At 35.5% G+C, this 19197-nt stretch overlaps 2 protein-coding genes across 9 annotated transcripts in view; one reads left to right on the forward strand and one right to left on the reverse strand.

Moving 5' to 3' along the window:
- Positions 1-19197, forward strand: part of LOC143027610 (uncharacterized) — a 327317-nt gene that overhangs the window by 92910 nt on the left and 215210 nt on the right. For all 8 annotated transcript variants that reach the window (XR_012966618.1, XR_012966619.1, XR_012966621.1 and 5 more), the window contains one exon: positions 14753-14865. Coding sequence is in view for 3 of the 8 variants with exons in the window: in XM_076188969.1 (XP_076045084.1) it covers positions 14753-14865 (113 nt within the window). In the remaining 5 variants the exon portion in view is untranslated. The remainder of the gene's footprint in view (positions 1-14752; positions 14866-19197) is intronic.
- The window catches only part of LOC143027614 (uncharacterized), a 146371-nt gene that overhangs the window by 41826 nt on the left and 85348 nt on the right, over positions 1-19197 (reverse strand). The window lies entirely within an intron of this gene.

Consider the following 19197-nt stretch of genomic DNA (forward strand, 5'->3'; position numbering starts at 1 on the left):
CTCATGGGAGGAGAGTGAACATAAAAGTATGTTAGAGGACACAAAGATAACATTAAATAAAATAATGGAAGATGGAGGAACAATAGTTATAATGGGCGACTTTAATTGCAAAGAAATCTGCTGGGAAGAAATGACAGTAAAGGGTGGAGACGGCTCATGGGGAAACGCTCTACTTGAGATGGTTACTGACCATACAATGACACAATGGATACAGGAGAACACTAGGTATAGAAATGAAGAAGAGCCATCGAGACTAGACCTAATAATTACATCTGAACCTAGAATAGTGGACAAGATTGAATATAAAACACCAATAAGTAAAAGTGACCACATATTGATTGAACTGGAACTTAATGAAGAAAAATATATGAAAAGAAATGAGCAATATAGAAAAGGAAGAATGATGTATGAAAAAACAAACTTTGATAAAATAAGAGAATTCTTTCAAAAGGAAAACTGGGAAGAAATATACAAAGAAGAAACAACAGTGGAAGAGAAATGGAATATTTTGACAAAAATTTACAAAAAAGGAGTGGAAAAGTATGTCCCAAGACAAAAACAAGAAAAAGAATATGTAAAATGCTGGTACAACAAAAGTTGTAGGGAGTTAAAAGACAAAAGAGACAAAGCCTGGACCAGATGGAAAAAAGACAGAAGACCTGAAAAATGGAAAATATATACTTGTTATAGAAATGAATATGTACAAACGTGCAGAGAGGAAAAGAGAAAATATGAAAAAGATATCATAGAAAAGTGTAAAGATCAACCAAAACTATTCTACAGATATGTAAACAATAAACTGAAAAACAAACAAGACTTGGAGAAATTAAGACAAGAGGGAGTTGAATACACTGAGGAAATAGAAATGGCGGAAATTATGAACAAACATTTTAAATCAGTGTTTACAAGGGAGAACATACAACCTGAAGAGATTGAATGGAAAGAGAAAGTCCCCCCTATGGAAGAAATAGAAGTAACAAAGAATGAAATATTAACACACTTGAGTAATCTTGATGTCAGAAAATCGCATGGACCAGATGATATAGCAAACTGGATTCTGAAAGAATGCAGGAATGAACTGGCAGACAAAATACATAGCATATTAAACAGTTCCTTGAAAGAAGGAAAAGTTCCAGAAGATTGGAAAAAAGCAAATATAGTACCTATATATAAAGGAGGAAATAAAGAAGAACCTACCAACTATAGACCAGTCTCTCTAACAAGTACAATAGCAAAAATTTGTGAAAGAATTATCAAAAGTAGATGGGTAAAATATTTAGAAAAAAACAATGTTAAAGCCAAGGCAATTTGGATTCAGACAAGGACGATCATGCGTCACCAATTTAATATGTTTCTATTCAAGGCTAATAGATATAATACAAGAAAGAGATGGATGGGCAGACTGTGCATTTCTAGACCTAAAGAAAGCTTTTGACAAAGTTCCACATAAGAAGTTGCTTAAGAAATTAGAAACTGAAGGAGGAATACAGGGCAAACTACTAAATTGGATGAAAGACTTTTTGCAAGAAAGAAAAATGAGAGTAGTGATAAGAAACCAGCACTCAAAATGGGATGAAGTAATAAGCGGTGTTCCGCAGGGAACAGTTCTGGCCCCAATAATGTTTGCTATATATATTAATGATATGGATGAAGGAATAGAAAGCTATATGAGCTTCTTTGCAGATGATGCAAAACTACTGAAAAGAGTGAAAACTGAAGAAGATTGTGAATCATTACAGAGAGATCTAAATAAGGTACAAGAATGGAGTAGGAAATGGGAGATGGAGTTCAATACAAAAAAGTGTAGTATAATGGAATTTGGAAAAAGCAAAAACAGAATAACAGGATCATATAAATTGGGAGAAGAAGGAATAAAAAAAGTAGAAAATGAGAAGGACCTGGGAGTCATTGTTATGAATAATATGTCACCTGAGAAACATATAAATAAGATTTTTGGAGAGACTTATAATCTAATAAGAACAATCAAAGTTGCATTTACATACCTGGATGAAGAAATGGTGAAGAAAATCCTAATCACCCTGATAAGACCAAGATTGGAATATGCAGCAACGATATGGTCACCAAGTACAAAAAAATGTATAAAAAAACTTGAAAGAATACAAAGAGCAATTACAAAATTGGCACCAACACTCTCAAAACTATCATATGAAGAGAGACTAGAAAAACTTGAACTACAGACACTAGAGCAAAGAAGAGAGAGAGGAGATTTGATAGCTATTTACAGAATCATGAAAGGCATAGAAATTACTGACAGAGAGAATCTGATAAAATGGGATGACAGAAATACTAGAGAACACGGAAAGAAAATAAAAAAAGACAGCTATAGAAGAGATTTGAAAAAGAACAGCTTTCCTCACAGAGTAATAGACAGTTGGAACAAGTTAGATGAGAAAGTGGTATGTGCAAAAACAATACATGAATTTAAAAATAGTTTAGATAAAATGAGATATGAAGACGGGACCCCACGAGCATAGCTCCCCTTCCCGTAAAATACAACTAGGTAAATACAACTAGGAAAATACACTTCAACGAACGGACGGCATAGACGACGTTCTGAAGAAAAAGTGAAATTTCGTGGATCCCAAAGCAAAGGAAGTACCTATTGTATTTGCAGGGTGGGGGGGAAATTTCTCGTGGTGTAGGGAAAGTAAGGAAAAAGGAGAAGGGGAGGGATTACTGAGGGAAATGGAAGGAAATGAGGAAGGTGAGGACTTGGCCCAGGCAGGCAGACGAAATCTAAACAAACGAGGGCCGGACCAATTGAGCGATGATGAAATGTCTAACAAAAATGTAAAGATTAGTTATTAAAGTGATGAGACAGAAGGAGAATATAGTAAGAGACTTAGCAGACAGAAAGAAATGTATAATTATATTAGGAATGGAAGAGAAACATAACCCAGATAGAACCACAAGAATCAAAGAGGCAAATGAAAAGGTAAGAAATTTACTAGAATTAGTTCAGGAAGATGAACCAGAAATAATGAAGAAAATTGAAGAGAAATTCAGGCTCGGGAAATATAGTACAGGCAAGACCAGACCAATTAAGATTAAATTCAGGTCACAAAGTACGGCTGAGAATATCTTATCCAAAACAGGGAAACTAGCAACAAGTGAACAATATAAAAAGGTATGGATAAAAAGAGAAATGAATAAAGAGGATAGAGAGGAAGAAAAACAGAAAAGACTTGAAGCTAAGGAAAAAAACGAGAGAAGAATGGAGTCAGAAAAAGAGAGATTCTATTGGAGAGTAGTGAATATGAAACTAAAGAAAGTCAACATACAAGAGAAAAACAAAAGGGAAACAGAGAACACAATGGAAGTGGCAGAAAACTGAGAGTGTCTTACACAAATATAGATGGATTAATAACAGGATTGAATGAGCTGAATGATTATTTGAAGGAAAAAGAACCAGACATAATGGGAATTGTAGAAACAAAATTAAAAGGTCCACTACCACCCAACAGTGTAGGACATGATGCATATAATTATTGGATTAGAAACAGAGTGAAAAAGGAAGGGGGTGGAGTTATGTTCCTGACTAAGAAGGATATAAACGTGAAGTGTGTCACATATGGAAAGAATACAGTAGAGATGATAATGATGGAAGTAGAAGACAGAGATAAGAAGAGCAGAAAGTTTGTGATAAATTATGTGCCCCCGAAAACAGCCTCATGGGAAGAGAGTGAACATAAAAGTATGTTAGAGGACACAAAGATAGCATTAAACAAGATAATGGAAGAGGGAGGAAGAATAGTTATGATGGGCGACTTTAATTGCAAAGAAATCTGCTGGGAAGAAATGACAGTAAAGGGTGGAGACGGCTCATGGGGAAACGCTCTACTTGAGATGGTTACTGACCATACAATGACACAATGGATACAGGAGAACACTAGGTATAGAAATGAAGAAGAGCCATCGAGACTAGACCTAATAATTACATCTGAACCTAGAATAGTGGACAAAATTGAATATAAAACACCAATAAGTAAAAGTGACCACATATTGATTGAACTGGAACTTAATGAAGAAAAATATATGAAAAGAAATGAGCAATATAGAAAAGGAAGAATGATGTATGAAAAAACAAACTTTGATAAAATAAGACAATTCTTTCAAAAGGAAAACTGGGAAGAAATATACAAAGAAGAAACAACAGTGGAAGAGAAATGGAATATTTTGACAAAAATTTACAAAAAAGGAGTGGAAAAGTATGTCCCAAGACAAAAACAAGAAAAAGAATATGTAAAATGCTGGTACAACAAAAGTTGTAGGGAGTTAAAAGACAAAAGAGACAAAGCCTGGACCAGATGGAAAAAAGACAGACCTGAAAAATGGAAAATATATACTTGTTATAGAAATGAATATGTACAAATGTGCAGAGAGGAAAAGAGAAAATATGAAAAAGATATCATAGAAAAGTGTAAAGATCAACCAAAACTATTATACAGATTTGTAAACAATAAACTGAAAAACAAACAAGACTTGGAGAAATTAAGACAAGAGGGAGTTGAATACACTGAGGAAATAGAAATGGCGGAAATTATGAACAAACATTTTAAATCAGTGTTTACAAGGGAGAACATACAACCTGAAGAGAATGAATGGAAAGAGAAAGTCCCCCCTATGGAAGAAATAGAAGTAACAAAGAATGAAATATTAACACACTTGAGTAATCTTGATGTCAGAAAATCGCATGGACCAGATGAAATAGCAAACTGGATACTGAGAGAATGCAGGAATGAACTGGCAGACAAAATACATAGCATACTAAACAGTTCCTTGAAAGAAGGAAAAGTTCCAGAAGATTGGAAAAAAGCAAATATAGTGTAATTTCTATGCCTTTCATGATTCTGTAAATAGCTATCAAATCTCCTCTCTCTCTTCTTTGCTCTAGTGTCTGTAGTTCAAGTTTTTCTAGTCTCTCTTCATATGATAGTTTTGAGAGTGTTGGTGCCAATTTTGTAATTGCTCTTTGTATTCTTTCAAGTTTTTTTTATACATTTTTTTGTACTTGGTGACCATATCATTGCTGCATAATCCAGTCTTGATCTTAGAGTGATTAGAATTTTCTTCACCATTTCTTCATCCAGGTATGTAAATGCCACTTTGATTGTTCTTATTAGATTATAAGTTTCTCCAAAAATCTTATTTATATGTTTCTCAGGTGACATATTATTCATAACAATGACTCCCAGGTCCTTCTCATTTTCTACTTTTTTTATTCCTTCTTCTCCCAATTTATATGCTCCTGTTATTCTGTTTTTGCTTTTTCCAAATTCCATTATACTACACTTTTTTGTATTGAACTCCATCTCCCACTTCCTACTCCATTCCTGTACTTTATTTAGATCACTCTGTAGTGATTCACAATCTTCTTCCGTGTTCACTTTTTTCAGTAGTTTTGCATCATCTGCAAAGAAGCTCATATAGCTTTCAATTCCTTCATCCATATCATTAATATATATAGCAAACATTATTGGGGCCAGAACTGTTGCTTGTGGAACACCGCTTATTACTTCATCCCATTTTGAGTGTTTGTCTCTTATCACTACTCTCATTTTTCTTTCTTGCAAAAAGTCTTCCATCCAATTAAGCAGTTTGCCCTGTATTCCTCCTTCAGTTTCTAATTTCTTAAGCAACTTCTTATGTGGTACTTTGTCAAAAGCTTTTTTTAGGTCTAGAAATGCACAATCAGCCCATCCATCTCTTTCTTGTATTATATCTATTAGCCTTGAATAGAAACATATTAAATTGGTGACGCATGATCGTCCTTGTCTGAATCCAAATTGCCTTGGATTTAACATGTTTTTTTCTAAATACTTTACCCATCTACTTTTGACAATTCTTTCACAAATTCTTGCTATTGTACTTGTTAGAGAGACTGGTCTATAGTTGGTAGGTTCTTCTTTATTACCTCCTTTATATATAGGTACTATATTTGCTTTTTTCCAATCTTCTGGAACTTTTCCTTCTTTCAAGGAACTGTTTAATATGCTATGTATTTTGTCTGCCAGTTCATTCCTACATTCTTTCAAAATCCAGTTTGCTATTTCATATGATCCATGCAATTTTCTGACATCAAGATTACTCAAGTGTGTCAATATTTCTTTGTTACTTCTTTTTCTTTCATGGGAGGGACTTTCTCTTTCCATTTGATCTCTTCAGGTTGTATGTTCTCCCTTGTAAACACTGATTTAAAATGCTTGTTCATAATTTCCACCATTTCTATTTCCTCTGTGTATTCAACTCCTTGTCTTAATTTCTCCAAGTCTTGTTTGTTTTTCAATTTGTTGTTTACAAATCTGTAAAATAGTTTTGGTTGATCTTTACACTTTTCTATGACATCTTTTTCATATTTTCTCTTTTCCTCTCTGCACGTTTGTACATATTCATTTCTATAACAAGTATATATTTTCCATTTTTCAGGCCTTTTGTCTTTTTTTCATCTGGTCCAAGCTTTGTCTCTTTTGTCTTTTAACTCCCTACAACTGTTATTGTACCAGCATTTTACATATTCTTTTTCTTGTTTTTGTCTTGGGACATACTTTTCCACTCCTTTTTTTTTCATTTTTTTTCAAAATATTCCATTTCTCTTCCACTGTTGTATCTTCTTTGTATATTTCTTCCCAGTTTTCTTTTTGAAAGAATTCTCTTATTTTATCAAAGTTTGTTTTTTCATACATCAATCTTCCTTTTCTGTATTGTTCATTTCTTTTCATGTATTTTTCTTCATTTAGTTCCATTTCAATCAATATGTGGTCACTTTTACTTATTGGTGTTTTATATTCAATCTTGTCCACTATTCTAGGTTCAGATGTAATTATTAGGTCTAGTCTCGATGGTTCTTCCTCATTTCTATACCTAGTGTTCTCCTGTATCCACTGTGTCATTGTATTGTTAGTAATCATCTCAAGTAGAGCGTTTCCCCATGAGCCGTCTCCACCCTTTACTGTCATTTCTTCCCAGCAGATTTCTTTGCAATTAAAGTTGCCCATCATAACTATTCTTACTCCATCTTCCATTATCTTATTTAATGTTATCTTTGTGTCCTCTAACATACTTTTATGTTCACTCTCTTCCCACGAGGCTGTTTTTGGAGGCACATAATTTATCACAAACTTTCTGCTCTTCTTATCTCTGTCTTCCACTTCGATCATAATCATCTCTACTGTATTCTTTCCATATGTGACACACCTCATGTTTATATCCTTCTTAGTCAGGAACATAACTCCACCCCCTTGCTTTGTCTCTCTGTTTCTAATCCAATAATTATATGCATCATGTCCTACACTGTTGTCCTACACTTTTCTTCGAGTCTTGCCAGTCGGGGGAGGTTGGTATCCTCCCCCCCCTCCTTAAATCCCTGGAAATTATCATCCTAAACTTCTATTGTGCTACTCATATCTATGTTTCTAATCTTTACATTTTTGTTAGATCCTTCATCGTCACTAAACTGGTCCGGCCCTCTTTTGTTTACATGGCGTCTGCCTGCCTGGACCAAGTCCTCTCCTTCCTCATTTCCTTCCATATCCCTCAGTAATCCCTCCCCTTCTCCTTTTTCCTCACTTTCCCACTACACCACGAGCAATCCCCCCCTGTAAATACAATAGGTACTTCCTTTGCTTTGGGATCCATGAAAATTTAACTTTTTCATCAGAACATCCTCTACACCGTCCGTTCGGTGGAGTGTGTATTTACCTAGTTGTATTTTACGGGAAGGGGAGCTATGCTCGTGGTGTCCCGTTTTCGTATCTCATTTTATCTAAACTATTTTTAAATTCATGTATTGTTTTTGCACACACCACTTTCTCATCTAACTTGTTCCAACTGTCTATTACTCTGTGAGGAAAGCTGTTCTTTTTCAAATCTCTTCTATAGCTGTCTTTTTTTATTTTCTTTCCATGTCCTCTTGTATTTCTATCATCCCATTTTATCAGATTCTCTCTATCAGTAATTTCTATGCCTTTCATGATTCTGTAAATAGCTATCAAATCTCCTCTCTCTCTTCTTTGCTCTAGTGTCTGTAGTTCAAGTTTTTCTAGTCTCTCTTCATATGATAGTTTTGAGAGTGTTGGTGCCAGTTTTGTAATTGCTCTTTGTATTCTTTCAAGTTTTTTTATGCATTTTTTTGCACTTGGTGACCATATCGTTGCTGCATATTCCAATCTTGGTCTTATCAGAGTGATTAGAATTTTCTTCACCATTTCTTCATCCAGGTATGTAAATGCCACTTTGATTGTTCTTATTAAATTATAAGTTTCTCCAAAAATCTTATCTATATGTTTTTCAGGTGACATATTATTCATAGTAATGACTCCCAGGTCCTTTTCATTTTCTACTTTTTTTATTCCTTCTCCCAATATATATGATCCTGTTATTCTGTTTTTACTTTTTCCAAATTCCATTATACTACACTTTTTTGTATTGAACTCCATCTCCCACTTCCTACTCCATTCCTGTACTATATTTAGATCTCTTTGTAGTGATTCACAATCTTCTTCCACTGTATCCACTGTGTCATTGTATTGTTAGTAATCATCTCAAGTAGAGCGTTTCCCCATGAGCCATCTCCACCCTTTACTGTCATTTCTTCCCAGCAGATTTCTTTGCAATTTAAGTCGCCCATCATAACTATTCTTCCTCCCTCTTCCATTATCTTGTTTAATGCTATCTTTGTGTCCTCTAACATACTTTTATGTTCACTCTCTTCCCATGAGGCTGTTTTCGGGGGCACATAATTTATCACAAACTTTCTGCTCTTCTTATCTCTGTCTTCTACTTCCATCATTATCATCTCTACTGTATTCTTTCCATATGTGACACCCTTCACGTTTATATCCTTCTTAGTCAGGAACATAACTCCACCCCCTTCCTTTTTCACTCTGTTTCTAATCCAATAATTATATGCATCATGTCCTACACTGTTGGGTGGTAGTGGACCTTTTAATTTTGTTTCTACAATTCCCATTATGTCTGGTTCTTTTTCCTTCAAATAATCATTCAGCTCATTCAATCCTGTTATTAATCCATCTATATTTGTGTAAGACACTCTTAGTTTTCTGCCACTTCCATTGTGTTCTCTGTTTCCCTTTTGTTTTTCTCGTTTTTTTCCTTAGCTTCAAGTCTTTTCTGTTTTTCTTCCTCTCTTTCCTCTTTATTCATTTCCCTTTTTATCCATACCTTTTTATATTGTTCACTTGTTGCTAGTTTCCCTGTTTTGGGTAAGATATTCTCTGACATCGTTTGTGACCTGAATTATATCTTAATTGGTCTGGTTCTATCTGTGCTATACTTTCCAAGTCTAAATTTCTCTTCGATTTGCTTCATAATTTCTGGTTCATCTTCCTGAACTGATTCTAGTAATTGGCTTACTTTTTCATTTTCCTCTTTGATTCTTGTGGTTCTATCTGGGTTGTGTTTTTCTTCCATTCCTAATATAATTATACATTTCTTCTTGTCTGCTAAATCTCTTACTATATTCTCCTTTTGTCTCATCACTTTAATAACCGAGTCTTCAGTATGTTCTTTCAATTGTTGTTTGACTATGTCAGTGAATGAAACTTTATTGTCTTCTTGGGTTGCTTTCCAATTCTTAGCTTCTTTAGTTATGGCCTCTCTGTTTTCTATACTATTCCTCTTCAATTCCTCATTCTCCACCTTTACTTTTCTTAACTGACTTTTTAGGTCTTCTATTTCATCAGTTAAGTTTTTGTTTGCCTTCTCTAGTTCTTCCAATTTTTCGAACCTCTCGGCGATTTTTGTCATCTTGCCAAACCTAACTTCCCAGTTGTCAGACATGTGTTGAAGTTTTTCCTCCAGTTTTGTCAGTCGGGGGAGGTTGGTATCCGCCGCCCTTTCATTAAATCCTTTGAAATTATCATCCTCACCTTCCATTGTACTGCTCTTATCTATGTTTCTGATCTTTACATTTTTATTAGACATTTCGTTGTCACTCAGTTGGTCGGGGGGCCGTTTTTTGATGTTTACATTTCGTCTGTCTGCCTGGGCCAAGTTTTCTCCTTCCTCATTTCCTTCCATTTCCTTCAGCAATCCCTCCCCTTCTCCTCTTTCCCTACTTTCCCACTACCCCATGAGCAATTTCCCCCCACCCTGCAAATACAATAGGTACTTCCTTTGCTTTGGAATCCTCCATTTTTCACTTTTTCTTCAGAACGTCTTCTACGCCGTCCGTTCACTGAAGTGTGTGTGTGTGTGTGTGTACATATATATCTCAGATATGCGCTGTCATTAATTATTCAGGGTAGGCAGTTGGTAACCTTTATGAATTCAAATGCATTTTATTCACAGTAATCAGAAAAATAATCATAATCTTGGTTGATTGGGTGCATGTTGTGCATCAGAAGGAAAATGTAGCTGTTGACTAATGTTCCCTCTAAATTTTTGCTGTGTGTACAGAAATTTGGTTGTGTGTAAACTTTGCCTTCTCTGAAAACTCTGTGTGCATCCATGCAAGTCACCATCTCATCATTTAAGCAAATACACAATGGAAGCACTAGAGTTAGAAAAGGAATAAAAAAAATATTGGTTTGATGGTTGGCAAGTTACCATATTTTTAGAGAATTTATAAGTTGATGTTTGGGTGGAACTTCTTTATTAAATGGATTTTAATATCCTTCGAAAACTTTGTGTGCACACATTTTTTCTTTACATGTGCCAATTGTAAAACATATGTGCATGTGCACATATAAAATAAGAGAATTCTTTCAAAAGGAAAACTGGGAAGACATATACAAAGAAGATACAACAGTAGAAGAGAAATGGAATATTTTGACAAAAATTTACAAAAAAGGAGTGGAAAAGTATGTCCCAAGACAAAAACAAGAAAAAGAATATGTAAAATGCTGGTACAACAAAAGCTGTAGGGAGTTAAAAGACAATAGAGACAAAGCCTGGACCAGATGGAAAAAAGACAGAAGACCTGAAAAATGGAAAATATATACCTGTTATAGAAATGAATATGTACAAATGTGCAGAGAGGAAAAGAGAAAATATGAAAAAGATATCATAGAAAAGTGTAAAGATCAACCAAAACTATTCTACAGATTTGTAAACAATAAACTGAAAAACAAACAAGACTTGGAGAAATTAAGACAGGAGGGAGTTGAATACACTGAGGAAATGGAAATGGCGGAAATTATGAACAAACATTTTAAATCAGTGTTTACAAGGGAGAACATACAACCTGAAGAGAACGAATGGAAAGAGAAAGTCCCCCCTATGGAAGAAATAGAAGTAACAAAGAATGAAATATTAACACACTTGAGTAATCTTGATGTCAGAAAATCGCATGGACCAGATGAAATAGCAAACTGGATACTGAAAGAATGCAGGAATGAACTGGCAGACAAAATACATAGCATACTAAACAGTTCCTTGAAAGAAGGAAAAGTTCCAGAAGATTGGAAAAAAGCAAAGATAGTACCTATATATAAAGGAGGAAATAAAGAAGAACCTAACAACTATAGATCAGTCTCTCTAACAAGTACAATAGCAAAAATTTGTGAAAGAATTATCAAAAGTAGATGGGTAAAATATTTAGAAAAAAATGTGTTAAATCCAAGGCAATTTGGATTCAGACAAGGACGATCATGCGTCACCAATTTAATATGTTTCTATTCAAGGCTAATAGATATAATACAAGAGATGGATGGGCGGACTGTGCATTTTTAGACCTAAAGAAAGCTTTTGACAAAGTACCACATAAGAAGTTGCTTAAGAAATTAGAAACTGAAGGAGGAATACAGGGCAAACTACTAAATTGGATGAAAGACTTTTTGCAAGAAAGAAAAATGAGAGTAGTGATAAGAGACCAGCACTCACAATGGGATGAAGTAATAAGCGGTGTTCCGCAGGGAACAGTTCTGGCCCCAATAATGTTTGCTATATATATTAATGATATGGATGAAGGAATTGAAAGCTATATGAGCTTCTTTGCAGATGATGCAAAACTACTGAAAAGAGTGAAAACTGAAGAAGATTGTGAATCACTACAGAGAGATCTAAATAAAGTACAGGAATGGAGTAGGAAGTGGGAGATGGAGTTCAATACAAAAAAGTGTAGTATAATGGAATTTGGAAAAAGCAAAAACAGAATAACAGGAGCATATAAATTGGGAGAAGAAGGAATAAAAAAAGTAGAAAATGAGAAGGACCTGGGAGTCATTGTTATGAATAATATGTCACCTGAGAAACATATAAATAAGATTTTTGGAGAGACTTATAATCTAATAAGAACAATCAAAGTTGCATTTACATACCTGGATGAAGAAATGGTGAAGAAAATCCTAATCACCCTGATAAGACCAAGATTGGAATATGCAGCAACGATATGGTCACCAAGTACAAAAAAATGTATAAAAAAACTTGAAAGAATACAAAGAGCAATTACAAAATTGGCACCAACACTCTCAAAACTATCATATGAAGAGAGACTAGAAAAACTTGAACTACAGACACTAGAGCAAAGAAGAGAGAGAGGAGATTTGATAGCTATTTACAGAATCATGAAAGGCATAGAAATTACTGATAGAGAGAATCTGATAAAATGGGATGACAGAAATACAAGAGGACACGGAAAGAAAATAAAAAAAGACAGCTATAGAAGAGATTTGAAAAAGAACAGCTTTCCTCACAGAGTAATAGACAGTTGGAACAAGTTAGATGAGAAAGTGGTGTGTGCAAAAACAATACATGAATTTAAAAATAGTTTAGATAAAATGAGATATGAAGACGGGACCCCACGAGCATAGCTCCCCTTCCCGTAAAATACAACTAGGTAAATACACTTAGGTAAATACATGCACACAGCTTAGAGGAAATGTTGCCACGTATATCAGGTGGCATGTTCCTGATATACGTACATATATATTTATATATCTTTATATATATATATATATATATATATATATATATATATATATATATATATATACATATACACTGAATGGTTCCCAGTGATCAATTTTTTTTTTTCAACCACAAATCACTTTTAATTCCATGCCATCGCAGGCGAGACTGAGAATCGCAGGCGAGACTGAGAATCGCAGGCGAGACTGAGAATCGCACGATGGAGGCATCCTTTGGAAATTGAAATGTGAACGAGCCGAGGATTCGAATCCAGCTAACCCGTAACAAAGTTACAGTGACGTAAACCAATACGCTATCAAGATAGCGTATTGGTTTATGTCACTGTAACTTTGTTACGGGTTAGCTGGATTCGAATCCTTGGCTTGTTCACATTTCAATTTCCAAAGGATGCCTCCATCGAGCGATTCTCAGTCTCGCCTGCGATGGCATGGAATTAAAAGTGATTTGTGGTTGAAAAAATATATATATATAAATATATATATATATATATATATATATATATGTATATATATATACATATATGTATATATTATATATATATAATATATACATATATATATATAATATATACATATATATATATAATATATATACATATATATATATATATATATATATATATATATATATATATATATATATAGGTATATATGAGTGGATGAGTGGTGAGATAAACACAGGGAACCGTTAGGGATTTATTTTGTCCTTCCCAGGACTTCTTCAGAGTACATACACTTTCAAACAATTCACACCCTAAATACCCGCCGAATCTCTCCGCGTTCCGCCATGATTGACGTGACCTCTCGTGCTCCTCCGCTCTGCCTCTCGAAGTATCAAACAGCTCGTCATTTTTGTTAAATTAATAAACCCATCGCAGTGGTTGTTGTTTAGATGGGAAGCGATGTAAGCTGCTTCAGTTATTTTTCTTCTTTTCTTAGGAAGTCCTTTCTGCAGTGGTTCATGTAGATACTCATGGCCACTTACCAGACTGGGACAGAATAGAGGTGCTGCAGGAAGGACTTCCTAAGAAAAGAAGAAAAATAACTGAAGCAGCTTACATCGCTTCCCATCCAAACAACAACCACTGCGATAGGTTTATTAGATTAACAAAAACGACGAGCCGTTTGATACTTCGCGAGGCAGAGCGGAGCACGAGAGGTCAGGTCGATCATGGCGGAACACAGAGAGATTCGGCGGGTATTTAAGGTGTGAATTGTTTGAAGGTGTATGTACTCTGAAGAAGTCCTGGTAAGGACGAAACAAATCCCTAACGGTTCCCCGTGTTTATCTCACCACCCATCCATATATATATATATATATATGTATATATATATACATTTTAACAACCACAATGCACTTTAATTTTAAGCCATCAACATCGGGAGACCCAATGGAGGCTAACATGCAGAAATTGAAATGCAGTACTGCCAAGGACTCGAACCCGGCTAGCACATGACAAGTGCTGTAGTGACTTCCCGATTATGCTATAAAGAGATCTCAGGATAAGATTACCTGTGATTTAGATTTCTCCTAGCAAGACTCATTGGTGAAGGTTACCTCTTCAAGGAGAAGAAAAACTTATTTACAAAAAAGAGAAAGATATGTGCATAGCTATCTGCTTCTCTTTCTTTTGCAAAAATGTCAGATCTGCAAAATTGCTCATATAGTAGTCATATTAAGCATCATAGGTACTGATCGCATGGTTTTCACTGTTAGGGCTGCCAGGGTAATTCAGTAGTGAATAATATAGTATAAACATTTGCTTTAGGAAGACTAGTGATAGAAAAATATATGCATACAAAAGACAATACAGTATCAGTGCATACAAACAATTTCTTTCTAGGACCATATACCTTCATTAGAGTGGGACAACGAGGATTGCCTTGCTGATTTCCCAGTAATTTCTATGAACAGTGTGAATGAAGTTGATCAAGTCTTCCATGATAAATTACCAAGGTAAGGATAACTATACTAATTATCATTTCTCATGTGTACTTGTTTAATTTACTTACATCCTGAGTATAATATATAACATGCCAAGTTGTCTCAATGTCATTATCCTCTGAACTATTAGCCAACATCTGGTAATTCTAAAGACCTACCAAATATAACTTCTCAAGATCCATCCAAGAAGCAAGAAACTGACAAGGAGGTGGAGCCCAGGGGGCTGGCACCTGGTCCTCAGACTGGGCCAGAGATTCACTAATTACACTCTCACACTCTATGCCCAACAGTCTTCCTCTCCTATGTTCCTGTTTGTTTGTTTGTTTGTTTGTTTTTCACAAAATGATAACAAAATGCACCAAATCCACCACTATAGGACACCTACAGTACATACACAAACCAAGATCCTCCTAATAGAACATCACATGATATGACAGGAACACAATTCTACACCAGATCCCTAAATATCACAAACCCTTCAAACTACATTTCAGAAGCATCACTGAAAGAAAAAAACTACAATAGCATATGCTAATATTGATGGTTTACTATCAGTTAGGTTGGAGATATATGACTACTTAAGGATAAATGAGCCTGATATATTGTCTAGTAGAGACTAAAATCCCCCCAAAAATTGATATACAGTTGGGGAACAATAGATACACCTCCTGGAGAAGAGACAAAGATAAAAAGGGTGGAGGAATAATGTTTGTGGTGAGAAGTGACATAAAAGTGGAAAAAGCAAATCTGACTGAAGGCAGGGCTGAAGCAATTTACCTAAAGGTCAGTACTAAGGGACACAATAAAAGAAACTCCATGGTGGTATATGTTTTCCCCAAGACAAAAGCTTGGGATGAAACTGAATATCAAGAAATGTTAGAAAATACAACACTTTTCCTAAAGAAAAATATTGAACAAAGTAGTAACATAGTCATTATTGGAGATTTCATTTGTGGTGATGTCAACTGTGATAAATGGGAAGCAAGCAGCAAAACAGATTCTTGGGGAAATACACTGTTGAGTATAGTAATGGAGAACACAACGACCCAGTGGGTAAAGGAAGTGACATGGGTAAGAGAAGATGACACTCCCACAAGATTAGATCTATTACTAACCAAAGAGCCAGACATCATCAACTCCTTGAACTACCTTTGCCTAATAGGAAAAAAAAAGACCATGTTACAATTGAATTTCAGCTGGAGGATGAGGAAATAGAGCCAAGGAATGAATCACACAGGCAAGGGAGACTCAATTTTAGGAAAGCAGATTACTTAGGGTTGAGAAAATTCTTTGAAGAAACAAACTGGGAGAAATTCATGAATACCACAGGAATAAGGAGGAAATGGGAAATCTTTCTTGACATTTACAACCTAGGAGTGAATAAACATGTGCCAAAGACTAGAGAAAGGAAGAAGCAAAAACATGATTGATTTAACAAAAGGTGTGAGATTACAAAAAAGGCCAGGGATGTGGGTTGGGGAAAATTGAGAAAGAAAAGCAATAAAACAAAAGAAGCTTACAAACAAGCTAGGAATGACTAAAGCAGAATTCACAGAACAGAAGAAAGCAATTTTAAAAAAGGTGTAGTAGAAAAATGCAAAGATGAATTAAAACTGTGTTACAGATTCATGAATAGTAAATTGAGACACAGAGAAGAAATCATCAAGTTAATAGTAGATGGTGAGGTCTTTGAAGAGGCCTCAGCTAGGCAGAAATAATGAATGAAGGCTTCCAATTGGCCTTCACAAAAGAGCGCAACTTTTTGGAGAAAAATGAAGGGAGCAAAAAACCAGGTTTAGCAGGTATAAATGTAGGAGTGAGGGAAGTGCTCAGTCTCCTAGGATCCTTGGATGCGTCAAAAGCCTCAGGACCTGATGCTGGGAAATAAGTAATTAAAGCCAAGGACACTTCTATATTTCTCATCTAACAAACAGGTTACAGAGATCACTGTCGGCCAGTGCCACCCTACCCTACATCACACCTGGCACTCAGTCAGCTGGCCAATTCTAGGCTCATACTGGTTTGACTAGTGACATTATCACATTTTGGCAAACAGCCAAAGCACACATCAGCATAAGCAATCATAGTCCCACAGTCACACATAGAATTATGAAAGGCATGGACGTCCTTGATAGAGAAAACTTATTAAATTGGGATACAAGAAAAACAAGGGGACATGAAAAGGAACTCAAAAAGAATATAGTTATAGAAGTGATCTGAAAAAACAGCTTTCCACGCAGAATGGTGGATGTCTATAACAAATTGGACAAAACAATAGTGTGTGCAAACATCATACATAAATTTAAGAACAAACTAGATGTTGTGAGATACAAAGATGGGACACCATGAGCATAGCTCCCCTTCCTGTAGAATACAACTAGGTAAATACACACAATAGAGGTACATACAATTACATGCATCTTAATTTGTAACAATTAGTTGCAGAGGCACAACAACACAGACCATGTATAAAAGACACTTTACACATGAATAACACAATGCACACACACACCCTGATCCTAAGGCAGATCACTATAATGGAAGGGGACCACAGGACAATGCTCTCTAAAGCCTCTGTGTGGTAGAGGTCATCCCGAGCTCTCCTCATTTTCACTCTCATTTGCTACTCCATTCTCATCCATTATATTCCTGGTGACAGCCATACAAGTCAGTTCATCCTCAACAATGTTTCTTGCACTTCCATCTTTACTGGACTTTGTGACATTCATTGGTGGCAGTGTAGCCAGTCACAGATCATGTATTTATTGCAGCATGCTATCAGCTTCAAAGTCATGAGAAGAGATAACTTTGGTCACTGTGCCGATTAATTGGCATTGGCAAAAATTTGCTTTTTTTTTTTTTTGTGAATTGGCATCAGCGAGAATCTGCATTTTTTTTTTCTTTAGAATGGGATTCAGCACCGTCAATATTTTGCTGATGCTGATGCCAATACTTCTAAAATAACAGCACAAGCTGCAGTAAATTTTAATTTTATTTTTGTATCTACTAAAATAAAGAAGTAGCCTCTGTCTGTCTGTTTGTTCATGAACTTCACTTAGGGTTTTGGAGATAGACCCCCATAACCATATATACTGTATTCTGATACCCTATCACTCCAGGTACTTGGATATCTATATTTCATTAAAGATATATATATATATATATTTTGGTTAGGGTTAAGGGTTAAAGTTAGTTGGGGTATGGTTAGGTTAGGGATTATTCACAAACTCCTCGTAGGTTTTTGCAGATAGACCCCTATAACCATATATATTCTGAAACGTTATAACCCAAGGTACTTGGATAACTATCTTTCATTTGTCTGTCTGTTTGTTCATGAACTTCTCCTAGGGTTTTGGAGATAGACCCCCATAACCATATGTATTCTGGTACCCTATCACTCCAGGTACTTGGATATCTATATTTCATTAAAAAATATATATATATATTTTGGTTAGGGTTAAGGTTTAAAGTTAGGTGGGGTATGGTTATGTTGGGGATTATTCATGAACTCCTCCTAAGTTTTTTGCAGATAGACCCCTATAACCATATATATTCTGAAACCTTATAACCCAAGGTACTTGGAAAACTATCTTTCATTTGTTTGTCTTATTGTTCACGAACTCCTCCTAGGATTTTGGAGGTAGACCCCACAACCATATATATTTTGATACCCTATCACTCCAGGTACTTGGATAACTATATTTCATTGATTTTTTTTATTTTGGTTAGGGTTAAGGGTTAAATTTAGGTGGGGTATGGTGGGGGAAAGAATACTGCCACCAAGTATTTCCACTTGGATCGTAAGAGGCGAGAAAAAAGGGACAGGGATTGGGACCAGGCATCCTTCTCCCTGTAGCCCCACAGGGGACATTCCTAAAAAAAATGTAAAGGCATAAGAGGGTCTAGGAGTTTTCCAACCAGCACCCTAAGGTTTGGGTCTTTTAATGTGTGTGGATGTGGTACAGATGAGAGTAAAAGGGATGGGATAGGGAGTATGTTTGTGAGAAGAAAGATGGATGTGCTGGCTTTGAGTGAAACTAAGTTGAAAGGGAAGGGCGAGTGTAAGTTTGGGAGTGTAAGTGGAAGGTTATCAGGAGTGAAGAGAGGGCGAGGGAGGGAAGGAGTGGCTATACTAGTAAGTGAAGAGATACATAAATGTGTAGTGGAGTGGAAGGAGGTTTCCTCAAGGATAATGTGGATGAAGGTGAAACTGGGAAAGGAGATGTGGGTTTTTGTAAGTGCATATGGGCCTGGCAGTAAGAAGAGTGTAGAAGAAAGGGAGGTTTTTTGAATAGATTTAAATGAGTGTATAGAGGGATTAGGGAGAAATGTCAATGTAATAGT

Source organism: Oratosquilla oratoria, chromosome 8, assembly GCF_046742065.1.
Source record: "Oratosquilla oratoria isolate Oo_2021 chromosome 8, ASM4674206v1, whole genome shotgun sequence".
NCBI classification, from domain to species: Eukaryota; Metazoa; Arthropoda; class Malacostraca; order Stomatopoda; family Squillidae; genus Oratosquilla; species Oratosquilla oratoria.